This window comes from Mauremys mutica, chromosome 8 (genome assembly GCF_020497125.1).
Source record: "Mauremys mutica isolate MM-2020 ecotype Southern chromosome 8, ASM2049712v1, whole genome shotgun sequence".
NCBI classification, from domain to species: domain Eukaryota; kingdom Metazoa; phylum Chordata; order Testudines; family Geoemydidae; genus Mauremys; species Mauremys mutica.
In genome coordinates this window covers 58,866,295-58,885,776 of record NC_059079.1, presented here as the reverse complement: position 1 = coordinate 58,885,776, position 19,482 = coordinate 58,866,295, and the positions used below count along the sequence as shown (strand labels likewise).

Below are 19,482 nucleotides of genomic sequence, written 5' to 3'. Positions count from 1 at the left end.
CCGTACTTAGGACCCTGACAGGCTTCTTTGACTTTACAACATTATTGTGTGTTTAATGCATTTTCACTCTCTCTGCTGGGCTGAATTCATTATTTGCGTCTGTCATGCTGTGCTGCTTCAATCGATAGCGCTGCCTTCTCTGTCTAAAAAGCAGCGCATAAAATAGTGGAGACAGCAAGGCTTCAGGTGTTAGAGGCCTTGTTAGCTTTGTGAGTTATGGAGAAACTGCTCACAGGATGTAGCCAACAAAGTGGACAATGTGCTGCTCCTTCAGTCATGGCCGTGTCACCCATGCTGTTGTGGCTAAAGGTCTGTCATAAACTCATATTATCAGACACTTCAGCTATGAAAATTTACTCCTATAGGCTTAAGTGTGGTAAATAAGGTCACCACCTGGTGATATCCTGTTATTTTTAATGGGGGATTTTAAAAACTTTAAACAAAGTTTTCTGATATAAAATCTCACACCCATGCGTGTGATGGGTTGGATCACAGAAACCCCCTTGGGGCTGCCAACTGATGTGCCCAGACTACTTCTTTCCCTGCCAGTTTGGGACTCCAGAGCCCTGCCTGGCTGTGCCAGACACGCTTGCAAGCCACAAACACAGACCCAGGTCTGAAGCACATCCCACAAATTGCAAGCTTAACTGAAAGCAGCTTAAGAAGTGTTCCTGTCTTTAACACTCAGATGCCCAGCTCCCAACAGGGTCCAAACCCCAAATAAATCCATTTTACCTTGTATAAAGCTTATACAGGGTAAACTCAAAAATCGTTCGCCCTCTATAACACCGATAGAGATGCACAGCTGCTTGCGCACTCCCCCCCCCCCCCCGCCTCCCCCAGGTCTCAATGCATACTCTGGGTTAAATAATGAGTAAAAAGTGATTTTATTAAATACAGAAAGTAGGATTTAAGTGGTTGCAAGTAGTAACAGACTGAACAAAGTGAATTACCAAGTAAAATAAAATAAAACACACAAGTCTATGCCTAATACAGTAAGAAAACTGAATACAAATAAAACCTCACCCTCAGAGGTGTTCCAGGAAGCTTCCTTTTACAGCCTAGTCTCCTTCTAGTCTGGGTGCAGCAATCACTCATACCCCCTGTGGTTACTGTCCTTTGTTCCAGTTTCTTTCAGGTATCCTTTGGGGTTGGAGCTGCCATTTCTTGAGCCAGTTGAAGACCAAATGAGGGGTCTCCCAGGGGTTTAAATAGACTTTTTCTTGTGGATGGATACCCCTCCCTCCCCGTGTAGAATACCAGCTACAAGATGGAGTTTTGGAGTCACATGGGCAATTCACATGTCCATGCATGACTCAGAATTTACAGGTAGCAGCCACGGTTCACATGCTACCTTGAACATCCTCATGTAGACTTCTTATGTGGATCCGAGCCTTCCAAAATCCATTGTCCATTAAGTGCTTCTTGATTGGGCACTTAACTTGCAAATTCCTTTCTAAAGAATCTGTCCAAATGCCTTACTAAGGCTATTTAAAATCAAACAAATACACAGCCAATATTCATAACATCGAATACAATAATGACACATGCATACAAATAGGATGAATATATTCGGTAGATCATAACCTTTACAAAGATATGTTACATGGCACATGTAGCATAAAACATATTCCAGTTATGTCATATATACATTCATAAGCATATTTCCATAAAGCCTTAGGGGGTGCACCGTCACAGCCTGTATTTGTGTTCCTCTGGCTACCCTTGGTTTCAGCTGAGAATGCTGTCTTGCTACATGTGAATTGATGGACATTTGCTCTTACTGCATAAGGGAAGCACTGTTTTCTGGGGGATGAAAGTGGGTAATTGTATTTAACACCAGTTACTTTGGTGTAGAAGCTGGCTACTGTACACACCCTATTTTTAATCCTAGAAAACAGCATGCGGGTTTTTAGCATGCAAACATGAATGATCAGATAGATCTAAGGGACTCCTGGGCTGTCTTGGCAATGATTTGCAAACTGTACATTCTATTTCAGGCCCTAATGGCAGTTGGCACCATCAGTCTGTTGTGTCAGTGTGCCATGATCCTCTTAAGACGCCTAGGGCTGGATTTAAAAATAATGGCTCAGTGGGCAAATGAATTGAGGTGTTCCAGTAATAGGGCCCAGTGTAGGAGGTGAGGAAACAGGGAGCTGGAAAGGTAGATGCAAAGCATGGCAGCCTGAAAGGGAGGCTGGCTGGAGTGATGGAAAGCTGTTGCTTTCCCTATCTCTCCTCTCCCCGGGCTCCCACACCAACTTTCCCTCTTACAGCGCTGTCCTCAGAACTCGCACATGTAAGCCTCTTGCCCCAGCAGTCTGTACCTCCCACACATCTTTGTCACCTTTCCCCATTCTCCTATCAACTATGCAGCTTCTACTCCAACACCTCCCCCGCCTTGTGCCTGCACTAGAGATGCTGCTAGGAGGGGGCCAGACAGGAGTTGCTAAGATAGTTGGGGATTAAGCTGCTCTGCTTTCTAATACCAGGCTTGCTGCACTCTCTGAGCATAGCAATCCTTTTTCTGGGAAGTGGCCAGAGGGCGTTGTTGGCATTTGTGACTTTGCCGGCCCTTGGCCCTATGACAGGAACATTGAATTTTTAATATATTTGCACAGGAATTCTAAAGGACTCAGCAGGAGCTATCACAGGCAGCCAAGAAATATAAACAATGAGGACAAATCCTTGTTCATTTGGAGAAGGGACTAAGTTGGGTAGATAAAGGCCCAAGGTGAAGCAGCGAGCCAGGAGAGAATAGTTAGGCTTCATCTACCAATAATAAAATTTACCCCAGCATCTTTATTGCTATCAATAAATTAACTGTTCTGTAAGAGAGTATTACTCTTTTGCTTGAAGTGTGTAGCAATTTCTTTTGACATCACAGATGCTCTGCCAATGCATTTGTAAAGTGTTGTGCTACAGGACAATGAGGGAAAAGAATACTGCCTCAATCTCTTTGGAAAGAAATTGATGAGCATTTGTAGCAGTACTAACCTCCTGGGCACCTTACGTGGAAGAGACTGAATGTTTAATGGAGTTGTGTTTGCATTAGTGGCCTCCTATCCGGAAATGCACCACTCGAATACAGCATCTTTGAACGTGTGTAATTGTATACCTTACTTTACTTTATAAGTACAACCACAAAGGAAGCTAAACCCCGTTGTACAGTAAATCTTACCAATGATTTTTAGTAAGTTTCACTTTGAAGCTGAAGGTCTCAGAAAACACAGTTGTCTGGTATGGTATGAAAAGGCAACTGAGAATTCACGTATGAATGAGACAGTGAAGATAGAAGGAGATAGCTAAGTACCAGAGAGGGTGGTGGGGTGGGAGGAGGAAGAGGAATTTAAAAATATATTCTCAGCCTCTTTAAAACAATATTGAGTTTATTTATTCAAAGGACAAAAGAGGAAGATGCAACCATTAAAAATAGCTTGTGAACAAAGAAAGGTGAAAAATTAGCATTTGTTTTTCTATAATTGTGTTTATTTAATATGAATGAATTAGCATTCTTCCCAACCTCCTGTGTCATCACTGCCCCTTTATTATTATTGGTTTATTACATATAAGAACTTTCCGTGCCTAATCCGTAGTGAATCATACCACCCATATCTGAGGAGATATTCACACAGGATTTCATGGCGTTATGCAAGTTTATAGGGCTAGATAGGCAGGAGACTTACTTCATCCCATTTCACAAAAAAAGCAGCATTATTAGTAGTAGTAGTAGTAAAATACACAATGTCATTAGCTTACCCCAAAATCATTCACAAAAATAAGCTCCTTCCTACCAGGTGGGTATGGAGAGAGATGGATATTGCAGTTTCATTTTTCTAATGGTTCCAAGATGTTCAGGTTCTATAGTGATAGAGGTGCAATTTATAGATAAATACCTATAGATGCCAGGAGATTTACCTATTCTGGTGTGTTTCAGGATTTGGTATTGCAGACTTGTATCTCATTCAGGATGTTGGCAGGTAGTGCCCTGTGAGCAGAATTGTTTTGAGGTAGAGAGATGACCCAGGAGCGTTGTAGGGAAGGGGATTTGAGAATGAGAACTGCCATACAGGATGCAGCTGGGACTGCTGCAGTGGGGAAGCAATTGATCATCCAGCTTAAATATACTGAAACTGGATTCAAAACTAGGTTTCAGTATAGCTGGCTGGCATATCAGGCCAGCTCTTCAAAATTGGGATGTTAACAGCACAATACCTGTGCACCCAGTCTGGGCCTGCATCTTCCACAGCACTGTTTTGTCACTGACTTACCTCACTTCAGCTATTCCAGCTTCTGGCTATCTCCTGAGCAGAGCCTGCTGTGCTTGCAAAATTGTTTCGGATCTCACAGTGCTCTAGCTTGAAACTTCCAGACTCCCTTCTCATTTGTGACCGAAGCCAGATTTGAATGGAGTTGTCCAGACACTGCATCCCAGAGAGATACTGTATTGGATGTATGTATCTCATGTTGCAAGAGCATTTGGCACCATTTACTGTGTTCACTTTCACATTTTTCCTAGGCTGGTTCCCATTGCATTCATCTCACACACTTGCATCTTACATGTGTTGAGAGTGTCTTCCTAAAGCATAAAAACATGTCTACTGAATCTAAAGGTAAAACAGCATAAAAGGTTCATGGATAACATGCTTTGGATAGGAGATGGGGCAAGGAGACCAAATTAATATAGTCAGTTTGTGGCTGGGAGTCTGAGAGCATCTCCAACCAGCCTCATAATTCTTCCCTTCGGTTTGTTTGTGTGGAGAGTAAAGATGGTTGAGCCTGGTTGCATATGCTCTCGGCAACGGCATTAAAGCTCTTAGAACAGCTGGGAGGGTTTTGCCCTGCTGGGATTTACTGCCACGTGGGAATCCTCCTGATTTAGTAAAAGTGATGTTATGGCATTATCAGATAGTCGTAGTTTGCCAAACGTTCCTTTCTGTGCTTGCTAAGAATGGACCCTGCCAGGCACCAGGGCAGCTAGTAGCCATGGCTTTGGGATTCGTGGTGAAGCGCTATCGCTGCTCTCAGACCAGCTCTTTCTACTATCGGTAGGTCCTCATTTTTTCCCCTCGATTCTTTGTAGTACGAAGGTGGAAAAAAGATGAGATAAATGGAAACAAATCATGCAGTGTTTTCACTTTCTCATTCACTCATTCTACTTAATCCTTGTTTTAAAAAAAGTGGGTGATTTTACCCTGTTTGAGATTTGAGAATAAAATCTGTATTACGCAATTCGCTATTAAGGAGTGACTCACTCAGGAGCACTCATTCAACATATGTCATTTCTGTCTACATGTTGGAGAGTGCCAGGTGGGGGAGGAGGGGATGAAGCAGGTTGTCTCTACGGAAATGTCTCATTGGTCATGTTCTAGTGAGTGTTTCTCTCAGCCACTGCTTTCAGGTCTTATGTAGCTGCTTTGTTTTTCAGGAAAAATTGAACAAGCCCACAATGTTAAGCTTCCTGTCATAAACCTTCCCTTTGTGGATACAGACTCTACCCTGGCTGCCAGTTCAGTTGGCCCCTTTATAAACATCCCCCTTCATGGCAGATGCATTTCTGTAACCCACAGCGCACTCTCAGGCATGCAGAAGGGAGGCTCCACCCTACATAGTACATTTCCATAAATAGCATTTAAATGAAACATTATAGTTAAGTATCTGCTTCAGCAAAATAAAGGAGTCTGAAATGTTAGCAGTAGGGACTATGATTGTCAGAGGAAAGATAATGTTATGATTGTGAAATTCTGCAGGATGTTCCTTGGCACCATATGAGATTTATGTTAGACAAGCTGTGATCTGTACGGAGAGAGAGCTCGAAGGGCTTTGAAATTAAACATACATGGTTCAAACAATGAGTTTAGGGCTTTGGGTAGGGCCCTGCAATTAAACAAGATCTGAATCTCTGTGCTCAGAAAGAGCAGAGGCTCTTGTTTACATTTGAGTTCTGTTCATTGTCAACAAATAAACTACAGTTTCCAATAGTGAATAAACAAATATATAATAAAACTGGTTAGACTCGTAGAATTGTTGACCAAGTAGTGGGACATTTTGCTAATTGATGGTTGGAAAACCAAGCAGGGTGTGGTGCCTATAGAATGAATGCTTGCCATGGGAATCCACTGCTTCAGCCCTGGTTGAGTGCACCTGTACTTCCGGACTGAGATGCTGTTGCCAACTTTAGGGTTCAGTTCAGCGGACCTGGGATTCCTAATTGCAATGTTGAGCAGAAACTCCACCACACAGGAATCCAGGTTCTCTCTTGATTTTGTGGATAAGTATTGAATTAATCCTTTTGATCTTCGGAAGTATCTCTATTACTGCATCGGTGTTGTGTTGTGGATTTTTCTGAAGCATACAGGCATAACTTTCTGGACAATTTTTTAATTTGAGGACAGTTGAGACAAATGGGTTTTAGTTGGGTGACTGGGCTGAGCAGAATTCAGCTCTCCTTACTAATATAATTCTAATCAATGTTCTTGAGCTTTACCTTCATTTGTTGATGAAGAAAAAATATTATGGGATTTTGTTCCTTCAGTGCTGTACTTATTTAATGTTTGGTTTTTCGATTATTGATATTCCCGTGTTGGCTTTTGGAACAATATAATGCTCTCCCTAGTATGCTGAGTAATTGAAAGCCTTTTGTACTTTGTAGCGTGGCTTTTAAATAGGTCAAAATCAGCAGGACAGCTTCATTACCAAAGCAATTAGGTTTTTAACCCTTTTCCCCCTTATGCTTGCTAGAATACAGTAGTGGCTCATTAATCGATTATTGTGTGTCAGATGCTGCCATTGGAAGCCTGAGGTTTTCAGTTCCCAGTCTCCTCTACTCACAACTGAAATCCTCCTGAAAAGGAGAACTACTGAATCATGATGTGCAAGGAGACAGGGTCAGATTGGGGTTGGAGTTGTATGGTATTGTTGCTGGAGATACCTTGTCAGTAGTGGTGGGATTCGTCGGCTGGGTCAGTAGTTTGGGGCATTGTCAAAGCTCTGATTGAGGAACATGCATACTTCACTATGAGGACCACTCCCCATTCGCATTTGGAAAGAGGTGAGAAGTTGAAATGTTTTCCCTCACACTCCTCCTACCGCTACTTCTCATGATAGAAATGGTTGGTTGGTGATGATGCATTTTAACCATGTGTTCCCTTATGTCGAGTTTTTACCATGTGCAGTAGATAGAAGAAATAGTAGGGAAAAGGTTAATCATGTAAGGTTCAGTGTAATTGAAATCAGGATTTGAGTTGTTAATGGAGCTGTTTAATAGAAACAGATTTGTGCAAACAACCCTTCCCCCACGCTGGGCCTGCTTGATCTTCCTGTTTATAGTAATCCTGCTTCTCTGGGATTACCTCTCTCTTCACAGACACTCTAAGTAGTACTCATTTTTCCAATAGCTTTCCATCTAATACGGGAAAGGCTCTTTTAATCTGGCATCATCACTGGACATTAGAAAAATAAGTGAGTGGCTTTGAGTTATTAACTGTGTGTCTAGGCCAGAGAGGTAACGGGGTGGGCAAATTGTCTATTTTATTAATTACAACAACAGAATGTTGGATGAGACTTTTTTAACAGAAACAGAAAACTATTTTAGTAGAAATAAAATTTATTTCTATTGCAATTGCCTCTGACTAAACTATGTCCCGAGCAGCAGTATCATAGATTACTAAACAGTTTTACTAATAAATGAAAAATACATTGTGGCAATTGCAGATGCATTCATTCACTTTTAACCCAACAAGCAACTCTCCAGTATCACTGTGGTGTCAGAATGAGGTTGAGTTTTAATCAGTTGATAGTTGTTTGCCTGGCAGTGCTGAAAGGAACCAATCACCAAAAAGAAATCTGTGCAGGAAAATAGAGTCACTTCCAGGAATTGCTAAAACTTATTCACAGCCCCTCTCCCCTGACCAGACAAGACCATTTTATATTCAAGTTGATCTGAGATAAAACCACGTTCAAAATTAGTAGGCTAAAGAGAATGCTGCAGAGGAAACAAAACAGATGTGTTAGTAAAAAATTTAGCTTGTGAGGTGGGATATGGTAAATGTCTCCCAGTGGGGGAAGATCATATGTGAAGAAAGATAAATAGAACTTCTGTGATGTATTTTTCTTCAGCCCCCGCCCCATTCCTAGTAGGCCACTGGCTAGCGGTTTTTTAAAGATATTTTTCCCTCCTTGCCATTCTTTACTATCTAGGATCTAGTTAACTTGTTAAATCCAAGAAAGAGCAATTCCCTCCTTGCTTGAAAGGTCACCTTTGCCTTGTTGCAGAGCATGCTCCCTGAGCCCTGCTGGCTGCTGCTTCTCCCTGCTGTCTTCCAGCTCTAACCTCCTTATAGATGCAGCACCATGGAAACAGGCCCAGTGTTGAGCAGGCTGCGCACCGCCAGGAACCTTGTTTGTGTCACCTGAGGGGCAAGATCCAGCATGAAGGACGAGGAGAAGGGATATTACTAAACGTGTATGGATGGAGTAGCTTTTCTTCCTACCAATGTTCCTGCCTGGCTTAAAATTCATCTGAAACTTTTAACCAAAGGCTTGAGATAAAACTACTGCTGGATTTTGTGCATTTCTTCCTCTGCACACCTGGATTTCTTTTCTGAGATGTAGCCCAGAAAAAGATTTGGAGAGGCTGTGATGTGGCACCGCTATGATTTGGGGGTGCACTGCCAGATGGCTGTACAATTGCTTCATGTAGGTGCGCTTGATTGATGTAAATTAGAATGTGTTGGCCATTTAACCCTAGGATGCTACAAATGTGATGGCTTAATCAGGATTTGTGAAAAGTTGCCTTGTTTTGGAAGGAGTCGTCTGTCTTCTCCTCACTTCTGACCACCCCATTTTCTTCTGCTGTGAGCTGTTGGGGCTGGAATTAGCTGTGGGCGCTCTCAGCCAGTTCCCTGGCATCATTCACTAAAGGACCTTCTTTTGGAACTGAATTTGCTGAGAATTTGGGAGAGTTGCCACTTGGGTAGCCAAGTGACCTCAACAGTTCTTTCTTTAGAGGAGAAATTTAAATTAGAGAGAGGATTTTGCATAGAACAATATTAAAGTGGTGCATTGTGGTGTGTTTATTTTAGACTTGCCCTACCTAATTGCAGCAAGTGTTCAATTATACATGACTGAGGTTTTAGGTTTTCCTTGGTACAAGCTGCTGCTGTAACCTATTATAAAAAATCACAGTGCAGACAAAGTGCTCATACTAATGTTGTCAATTTGTATTTGAAATCTTTTTGTAGCATCCATCTTATCAGAATGCAGCTGTTCCCTCTGTTTAGATCATTTTAATATATTTAATGTAACCTACATTTTCTCTGAGAATGTCTAAAGATCCCATGTGAATCAACCGGCATGCCAGAAGTAGCTTATCTTGTGCAAAACTAAAATGAGGTGAACTCTGCTTGCTTCTTAATATATTTATCCTTCATGGTATCCATGTCTTGGTAAGCTGCCTTAGAACTGGTGAAGATGCAAACAAAAATGCATTTAGAGAAGGCTTCCTATTTTCAAATATCCCTCAATAAAGCTGCTGCTATGGTATTGAGAGTTTAAGATTTCTTTAATATTATGAAGTATTGGGTTTTCATAAAAAAGAGTTTCAAGGGGAAGTACAATTTTTCAGAGAATAAAGCTGCCAGCACAGCTAACAAAACCTTCCCAATCCTTCTTTGAATAGCCATTGGTAAATGTTTTTGCTTTGAAACTAAGGGCTTGTTTACACTTAAAACGCTACAGTGATACAGCTGCGCCGGTGTAGCGCTTCAGTGTAGACACTACCTATGCCAACAGGAGGGGATCACCCATCAGCGTAGGTAATCCACCTCCCTGGGAGGCAGTAGCTAGGTTGACGGAAGAATTCTAGCATAGTCTGCATGGGGATTTAGGTCAGCTTAACAATGCTGCTCAGAGGGGTGGATTTTTCACACCCTTGACCGATGTAGTTAAACCGACCTAATTTTCTAGTATAGACCAGGCCTACATTGTGGCCCAACTATGATGGGAAACCGTGGTGAGAAAGTATTGCTTTAAAGTGCAGCTCTACTCTGAAAAATGTGTGCACTACTACTCACGCATCTGCTCCTCCTTATGCTTAGTCTTATTTGCTGTGAATTGCTGAATAGTGATATAGGGTTAAGCATGTGCTTAAGTGCTTTGCTGAATCGAGGCCTAGAGTAGCAAATATGTTTTTACTGTTCTTATCCTTGTTCACGCTGCAGAATCAAATGCAGTAAGAGAGAGACCTGGATTCTATTCCATGTTTACTATCAGTCATTTCATTTACTAAGTTCCAGTTACAGGGATGATCAGTTAGACATGAGTAGCCCCACCAAAGTAGTGCCATTGAAAGCACAATTTTACCTGCAGAACCTTTTATTCCAGGTAGTGATGCACAAGGAGGAAGGAACCTGAGGTGATAACATTTATTCTGGAGTCAGAAACCTGGTACTTCACAGTGCCACTTTGACAGTAGACTGCACTAGATCTACTTTATTTCACGCAGGCCTTGTCTACACAAACACTTAGGTCACAGCAAGCTGGGGTGAGAGTCTACTCTGCACTAGCCTGCAGCACAAGTGCATGTGTGGACCCTCTGCTGCACACCCAAATTACTGTAGTGCACTTCAATCTACCCTGCTTTGAAACAGTAGATTAAAGTGCACTGACAAGTTTGTAGTGCATGGCATCAGGGTCAACATGGACACTTGGTGCCTGGCAGGGTAGATTTACACTCCAGCTTGTCACAAACTAAGTTTTTGAATAAACAAGCACTAACATACAAGTATCACATGGAAACTTAATTCTGAAAATACTGTAAACCATTTGACATGCAAAACTGCTCCCAAAACTCTAAAGGTGACAAGTTAGCTGGAGGTGTGTGTCTTTGAGAAGTCAGCAAGAGCCAAAAGGGGACTGACGGAATTTATTTTCTTTAGGGTTATAAAGTACTTGTAAAATTGTACAGACTGGTTAACTCATCAGTCTCAATCTTCCTTTTATTTCTGGATCTTGCCAAATCTTGTTCAGGAGAGGTCTCCCTGACCCCCTCTTATTTTTCCCCATTTGTTCTCGTTTTCAGGTCTCGTGGACTGCCAAAGCTGAAAGAATCTCGTTCACATGAGTCTTTGCTTAGCCCGGGCAGCGCAGTGGAGGCATTGGATCTTGGGATTGAGGAGAAAGTCTTTGTCAAACCACTTCACAGCAGTATCCTTGGACAAGACTTCTGCTTTGAGGTAAAGAAACTCCACCCCATAAAAGTACAGATTGCATGGTGTGGTCAGTCAGTATGCATCCCCAGTGTGCACTGTTTTGTGATTTCCTAAGTGAGTGAATAAATCCGTTTTCTCAGACATTTGAGGTTATGATGTAGACCATCATCGTAAGATTCTAAAGTCCTTGGGGCTAATGACATCTATCAGTCAATGGGAAGAAATCTTTTAAGTGACTGTACTCTTCTAATTGAATGTCTGTGTATCTGATACATATCTAAGCATTTGTAATGTGCATGCAGATATATGGCTTAAGCTTGCTTGTTTCACTCCTCATAATCTGAATTCTTTTACAGTACATTTTAAAAAAACAGTTAAATATGACCAAATTGAGAAGTCAGCTGATAAGAGCTCTGCTCCAAAAGCCCTGTTCTGGCAAGTTATTGAGGAAAAGCTTGAGTAAACAGAGGCCTTGCAGGTGTCCGGAAGGTCAACAAACTTGAACTTTGTCAGGCAATCAAGGGATTAAATTCTGTGGCTCAGGGCTTCTGCTGCCCACTGGCCTTCTCCCTCGCTTCCCTCCATTCATATTATGGGGCTGTTAGCAACAGCACCGCGGCTGATCTTGGTTACCAACATACCATGTGAAGAAAGTGGCCTCTAAGTTAGAAAGATCTGTAAAGTTAGTGGAAGGATACTAAAGTTATATTACATAAGTGTGCTTTTAAATTGGATAAACCCTACCTAAAACACCTGTCTAAAGTTGACAGAATGAACAACATATTATCAAGTCCTACTTCAAGGCCATCACGCTCAACACCACGTCATGGGCCCACTTGGTCTTCAGTGGAATTATGCCTAGGATGAATATGGCCCCAGGTGTCTAAATCCCTGACACAAAGATCTGTTTGCTACCTTGAAAACTGCTCTATCAGAACTCCAAATATATCAGTCTCATCCCTTTTCCTTAAGGGAACATGTTCAAAAGCTGTTCCAACTCATTTCAGAGTAGTATCTGTTGTGTGGATATTGATCTCAAAGGCCCAAAGAGTTAAAGGTATCTATAATCTCTTTCACTGTCCAACATTAAACAGAGATAGGTAGGTTTGGGGTTATTTTAAACAGAGGCTTTGGTTTTACTCAGTAACTTGACAAACACCCAAAAGCATTTATTCAAATGAAAAGTTTAGTGATTAAACAGAAGAAGGAACAAGAAATCAAAGCAAGCATTTGTATTGAAACTCAGGTTGAGTGATTATGCAAAAACAAACTTAGTCAAAACCTTTAAAGCCTTTCTCCTTTTGGAGGCAAAAGATCAGTCTCTTATTTTCAGAACAACTTTTCTTTGATGAAAAGGAAAGGGTTAATTTTACTCCAGCCTTGATGTGTAGAGTGCATTTACTTATCCTGGGCTTAACAGATAGACACAAGGCAGAGGAGAAAAGATGGGTGAAATAAGCTTTTGCTGATTAGTTACAAGAGGGTGCTTTTGGCTGGCAAGTCAAACATGACACCTGCTACTTGGATCCCAATTTACGATCTGGTCAGGGACATCATTTTACTGGATATTTTCTTCATAGACAAGGCAGGCTTGGATGAATACAACATAGCTGACTTCAGGATTCGATGAAAAGCCAAGAGGGTGAGAGAGAGAATAGGAGAAAAGAAGGGAGGGCATAAAATAATACCACAAAGCCGGAGTTCTCAAACTGGGGGTCGGGACCCCTCAGGGGGTTGCAAGGTTCTTACATGGGGTGGAGCTGCCAGCCTCTACCCCAAACCCTGCTTTGCCTCCAGCATTTATAATGGTGTTAAATATATTTTAAAACATTTTTAATTGATTGGGAGTGGGGGTCGCACTCAGAGGCTTGCTATGTGAAAGGGGTCACCAGTAAAAAAGATTGAGAATCGCTGCAACAAAGGAAGGGGAAATGATGCAGGATCTTACATGCCCCTGCAATGCTGGCAATTATATATCCCTGCTAATGGGCTTGAGGACTGGATGTCACAATCATGTGATGACTTTCAGCACTCACAGGTGAAAATAAAGTACCTTGAACAAGATTAAGGCCAGCAGGCCTTCCTCTCAGGAAGAAAGTCCTTTAGATGAGTCAAGGTGAGCTGGGATGAGTTGCAGTGCTGGCAGTTCGGGGGATAAGCTGGGACTCCAGGTGGGATGGGATATGAGAGGGAGAACTGAGCTGAGCTGATCATGTCTTTTTTCAGTCTCTTTAAGAAAGGGTAAAAGCGGGTGTCATAGTTCATCTCCCTCATTATTTTGTCCACCAGTTAGGCTTCATATCCGTCACACCAATTTTGGTCTATTAAGTCTGGTTCCACATCTTCCGTTTTTAGCAAGCATAATTTCAACTATTTTTGGATTATATCAACATGGCCTTTTTGGTTTAGATTAATCAATCTTCTTTGTCTGGTTCTTTTGCACTTGTTACAGCATTCCGAATTATAAACAACTTGACCTATTTTTCATGGCTTTTGTAACATCTTATGAACTTTCACATACTTTTTACATCTGAGCTCACAATAGAAGTATACTTTGTAGGCTCAATAGTCACAACATAGCCCATTGGCTGAAAGCATTTCCTATTCTGCTTCAATCTTCCTGGGTAGATGGAAGACAGCTGGCAAAACAAATGCAAAATTTAGTGCTAAAATTTAGTCTTAAAGTGGTTTGCCCATGCTCATATATCTGAATGGGAAGAATAGGGAAAGCTGGCAAGGCCAAATAAAAATGGAAGCAAAATGCAACTGTCTCCTAATATGCACAAACAGAGCTAGCATCAGTTTTGCTCCAAGTGGTGGTGTCTCTTCCAAAAGCAGAGTCAAACATTTTGGCTGTTTCAGCCCATTGATGTGTATAGTACCCAGAGTGTGCACTTCTTAGCTTCCTGAAGACAGTATTTCCAGTGACATCCAGCAGGGATTTTTGGGCATCAGACCTTTCATCAACATGTGACTCTCTCTCTCGCTACACCTGCTCTGTTAATGATCAGATTGTCTGCCTTGGGGACTTAAGGGGATATTGCAAGTATCTAGAGGCTGCAGTTCAGTTAGCATGTGCACAAATTTCAAGTTGCTGACTACATCCTTATTTTACAGTCTCTCAGAACATTTGGGTAGAACAGTGTATTTCCCTTCAGTTTTATACCCATCTGAGCTGAGGGTTTTTTTTTCTCTGCACTCTGTGTCCTTTTCAGGCTTGTTCCTTCCCCGCTCCCATATTTTGCTGCCTCTTTCATATTTGCTCTCAATGCTTGAAAATCACCTATGACTTTTGCTCCTTTTTCTGCTTTGCTGTCTTACCAGAACTGGACCTATTGTTTGTGTTTCAGGTAACCTACTCCAGCGGCAGTAAATGTTTCAGTTGTTCCTCTGCAGCAGAGAGAGACAAGTGGATGGAAAACCTACGCAGGACAGTGCAGCCTAACAAGGTAACAGAAGAGGAAGCTGCAAGAACATTAACACCAGTAAAATGTACATGACATGATTGGATTCTTCTCCAGATGATATATCAAACCATCACAGAGGTGCTCGCCTATTTAATTAGGTTGATCACACCAAAGTAGCTACTGAGGAAGGAGGCCACTCTTGGTGTACCAAAACCTTGCAGGCACCACTTTTATATTAAGTGCAATAGGCTAAACCTTTAACTAATATATTCCTGTTACCTTGCCTCCTGATCCTCATCTCTCAGAACTTCTGTTCAATGAGACTGATCAAGGAACTACCATTGTCAGTCAGGCGAAGCGTCTGGTTGCTAGGCTTTAGATTGAGTTCCTTCTAAAGTGTGACCCAGGAGCAAGGATGCAGAGCGTCATAGCCCAATAGAGGGGATAGCTCTTGGTAACAGAGTGATTTCTGTCTGTGTTTTTAAACAAAAACATTTTTTTTTACTGAGTTACCAGAAATTTTATGAATCTGCCAGCTTCTTAATGGCAGAAGCGAAGAGCAAGTTTGTGTTCTGAACCAATTTGATCAAATTGATTCAAAGGTGATCAAGTAGCGATGTATAAAATACACTTATAGCGTGATCAGTGTTTTCTGTTTGAAAAGAAAATGCTCTTTTTCCTCATCACTTTCTCTAAATCAACACTGAGCTCTTTGTTCTGCACAGGACAACTGCCGTCGAGCCGAGAATGTGCTCCGTCTCTGGATCATTGAGGCCAAGGACTTGGCCCCCAAGAAGAAATACTTCTGTGAGCTGTGCCTTGACGACACTCTGTTTGCCCGCACCACCAGCAAAACAAAAGCAGACAACATCTTCTGGGGCGAACACTTTGAGTTCTATGGCCTCCCGCCCCTCCATAGCATCACAGTTCACATCTATAAGGATGTGGAGAAGAAGAAGAAAAAAGACAAGAATAACTATGTAGGACTGGTCAACATCCCCATGGCCAGTGTGACTGGCCGTCAGTTTGTGGAAAAGTGGTACCCAGTCAGCACACCTACCCCCAATAAAGGGAAATCAGGGGGGCCTTCCATTCGGATCAAGTCCCGATACCAGACCATCACCATCCTCCCCATGGAACAGTACAAAGAATTTGCAGAGTTTGTTACTAACAACTACACCATGCTGTGCTCAGTGCTGGAGCCTGTGATCAGCGTGAGGAACAAGGAGGAGATGGCCTGTGCTTTGGTGCACATTCTTCAAAGCACTGGCAGAGCCAAGGTAAGAACAGAAGGAACATGTCACAAAGATTCCTGAGGCTCATAAGCATTTCTCGTGGGTTTAAAAAAAAAAAATTCACAGACTAGGAAGGCTGGGTTTGCATAAATTTAAATAGAGATTAAGATGGAACTAGTATGAGGGATGTACAGCCCTGGGAATGGGAGTTAGAGGAGGGGAACACTACCAAAGGGGAGAGGCTGTAGAGGGGAAGCGAAGTAAAGCAAAGCAGAATGAGCGTGGGCAAATCCTTTATAAAAGGAAGGCAATATAGGTGTGCAACACATTACCAAAGGCAGAAGTAGAATCTGTAAGTACGAATATATTTCAAAGAGCTAGATGTAGACACTTAGAGGAGATAATTATTGCAGGGTTAAAACATTAGCCATGTAGGTGGAAGGACTTCCTAGCATCCTATCATCACAGAATGTTACGTTTGTACCTTGAGTACATAGAACTGTTTCCTGCATTGCTGGATAGGTGATGCACCATGAACACTGTAGCATCAAGAGGCTTGCAAATAAAATTTTGTCAATGTGTCTTATAAACAGTGAACACAGCAAGGATTCACCACAGTTAACATGGGTGATTAGCACTTGGATTAGCCTAGCTGGATTGTGAGTAGCCACCCTGAAAAGCCATACCCGCATTGCTGCATCCTCACACTGGTGCTGCACTCACTTGTGTGTGTCGCTCAGACTTCTCGGGCATATCCCATGGTTCTTCATGTGCAATAAGCTGAGCTGCTCTATGATTGTATCCCAACTTGTCTGTCCTTCTGGGTACGCGGGGCATTGTGGGAAGACATTAGAGGACTATCCCGCTCAAGGGGTCACTTTGTCACTGCAAAGCAGGTAGATTACCAGCCTGAGTGAAAGTGGTGCCCGAGCTCTAGCCTCTATGACCCCCAGCTGTACCAGCTACCCTGAGTTTTTAAAGCACAGCCAAACTTGGATGAGCCAGGTGTTGTGTGTGGACGAGAATGTTTACATAATCCTTTAACTTTTATACACTATATTTACCATCTTCCATGGCACATGTCCCTCTCGATAGAATGTCCTTTATGACCAAGCGTGATGAGAATTCATACAATATCATTTGCTTGTGTGATCTAGAGCAGTTTACAGCTAGAGTAGCTCCTGTAGCATTGAACTGTAGTAATTCTGGCAAGCCATCTCCAGATTCCTTCAGCGTTCCTTGCAACAGATCAATAAATTAGCGTGTTAAAGCTCTACCTTTGTAGTGCTTGTATTTTGGATTCTAACGTACTGGTGAAATCTTACGATGTAGGATATTACAACCTGGAGCTCTCAAGTGAGCGATCCAGGATTTTGTTATATTGTTGTTACACTTGAATCTCACTAATTTACACTGATTGGGAAAACTGTTTCCAATTTTTAGAGAAAATAAAAGGTAAGTAAATAACAATAAAGCAAGGGTAATGTAGTTTGATTGTAGTTATTGGAGACTTCCTAGTATACTAGTAATGTGCTTCAGTAAATTTTGTGAAGTAGCATTTTAGGGATGTGTGAGAGGCTGCCCCTTTTTTTTCTGCAGATTAGCAAGCTTCTGTTGTATTATTCACGGAGGCTTGATGGGGTGTTAAAATATGTAGAAAACAAACAAAAATTTGGTCTCTGCCCCCAGGAGCCTTACAGTGTCTGAGGCTGGATTATGGAAGGGACTGGTTGCTTCCTGTGGGATGCTGAGTACCCTCAGTTCCTGCTGGAGTAAGCAGCTGAGGAATTTAATCACCACTGCAGGATGGGGTCCTGTATTAGGAGCTTGCAGTCTGCTTTGTTTCTTGCCCTTTGTTCTGTCTGGCCTGCCTGATAGCCTGAATGCAGTTCAACACAATGCTAAATCAAGGCATAGTAAGAGTGCTAACTTTGTCTCCCAAATCCCCAGCCCATTTTATGCTAATTAATTTCCTTGGTCTAAATCCTTCTTAATAAAATTCCTGTATTCAGTAAAAAGTTGGATTTGCTTTCCTCCTGATATTTGAGTTTGGATAGCAGGGAATCACACAGGTAGTTATCTCTAACATGCATCAGTAAAGCATGATTATAACATGTCAGCCATGGAGGAGTGAGTGTATCATAAAATGTCAAAAAAAAAGCTTGGTTGTAGGGATTTTTTATTTAGAGGCTTGCTTCCACCTTTGTAATTTTACCCACCAGTCCCAGCTGCTATTCTAGCTAATCTGTATAGTCCCCAGTGCTGTAATATTTGCATGCCTTCCCCGAGGCCAGGCACTTCAGTTCAATTATCCTCTCATCCTGTTTTGATGAGTGCAGGGCTCCTTTTACTCTTCCCATCTGGGTTCTAAAGTCGTTTAAAGAGCATAGCATGATTCGGTTTGGTTAATAAACCTTATTCCTGCTGGACTTTTTCCCTCAGGACTTCTTGACCGATCTGGTGATGTCTGAGGTAGATCGCTGTGGGGAGCATGATGTTTTGATCTTCAGGGAGAATACGCTTGCCACCAAAGCCATTGAGGAGTACCTAAAGCTGGTAGGACAGAAGTATCTTCATGATGCACTAGGTAAGAAAGTTCCAGTCTCTCTCTCTCTCTCTCTCTCTCTCTCTTTCACAGAACCTAGAGCCAAATACTGTCAGAGCAATCCGCCAAGTAACTTGGCTGTGCTTTGAGTATCCTGGTGGGAAATGCATTGACTGCTACTCCAGCCTCAAGGCTGGAGTTGGTTCTGTGGCTCTTGGAACCCCGTGTACTGAGATCCAGGCCCCTTACCACATAGCACCAGATCCACTGGCCTCAGCCAGTGCATACAGCAGCACAGGGATCTTTTAGCTAGGGGACTTGTGACATGTCCCTTGCATGTACTCCTGAAATGCTGCTTTCTCACCATGTGCAGTAGAACCTCACTGGTTCTGCTGCATCTGGGCCCTATGTGTTTATGGAGCGCAGAAACAAGATTTGGCTCCTAAGATTTGCAGCAGCTGGAAAAAGTTCACACTCACTTCTGTGTGGATTAAGGTGTCCCATTTAATGGTTATCTCATACCAGTGCTCTACATTTTTCTAGGTACCATCTTTTTCCTTGATTCTCCTTATTGATTTAAATGTCATATCTCTTCCTTATGATTATGGAGTATGTGAATAGGGATAAAGGTGATTTTGATAATCTAACAACTAGGAAAGATACTGACAACATAGATGAAGTTCAGTGCCTTTGCATTGTATAAGCTTTGCATCTGGACATTGCTGGTGAATCCAGTATCACGTATAATCCCAGATGAAAGAAGCTAAATGGAAATTTCAAGAAAGGATCAGTAGCGTTCTGCGTAAACTTGCATAGCCCCTTTGGTGGGGGAAAGGAACCATAATGTTGAAGATGTTCCATACAGCAGGGCAGCCCAAAGTCCCACCTGAAAACTGATATGCACGTAGGGGTGTGAGGCTGAGGGCAAAGCTGATCTTCCACTGGATTTTATTGCTGGGGAACCTCCAACCAAGCTGTTCCTGTTCATTTGTCAAGGAAGGTACAAGTCCAAGCCGGTATTAGGGTTGGGTGCATGTATGTATTATAATAAAGATTTGACAATTTGCATACACATTAGGTGCAGC

At 42.2% G+C, this 19,482-nt stretch overlaps 1 protein-coding gene across 4 annotated transcripts in view; it reads left to right on the top strand.

The window, feature by feature from the left end:
- Nucleotides 1–19,482, top strand: part of RASAL2 (RAS protein activator like 2) — a 279,206-nt gene that overhangs the window by 227,658 nt on the left and 32,066 nt on the right. For all 4 annotated transcript variants that reach the window (XM_045026721.1, XM_045026720.1, XM_045026719.1 and 1 more), the window contains 4 exons: nucleotides 11,081–11,234; nucleotides 14,561–14,659; nucleotides 15,343–15,897; nucleotides 18,295–18,439. In XM_045026721.1, coding sequence (XP_044882656.1) covers nucleotides 11,081–11,234; nucleotides 14,561–14,659; nucleotides 15,343–15,897; nucleotides 18,295–18,439 — 953 coding nt within the window. The remainder of the gene's footprint in view (nucleotides 1–11,080; nucleotides 11,235–14,560; nucleotides 14,660–15,342; nucleotides 15,898–18,294; nucleotides 18,440–19,482) is intronic.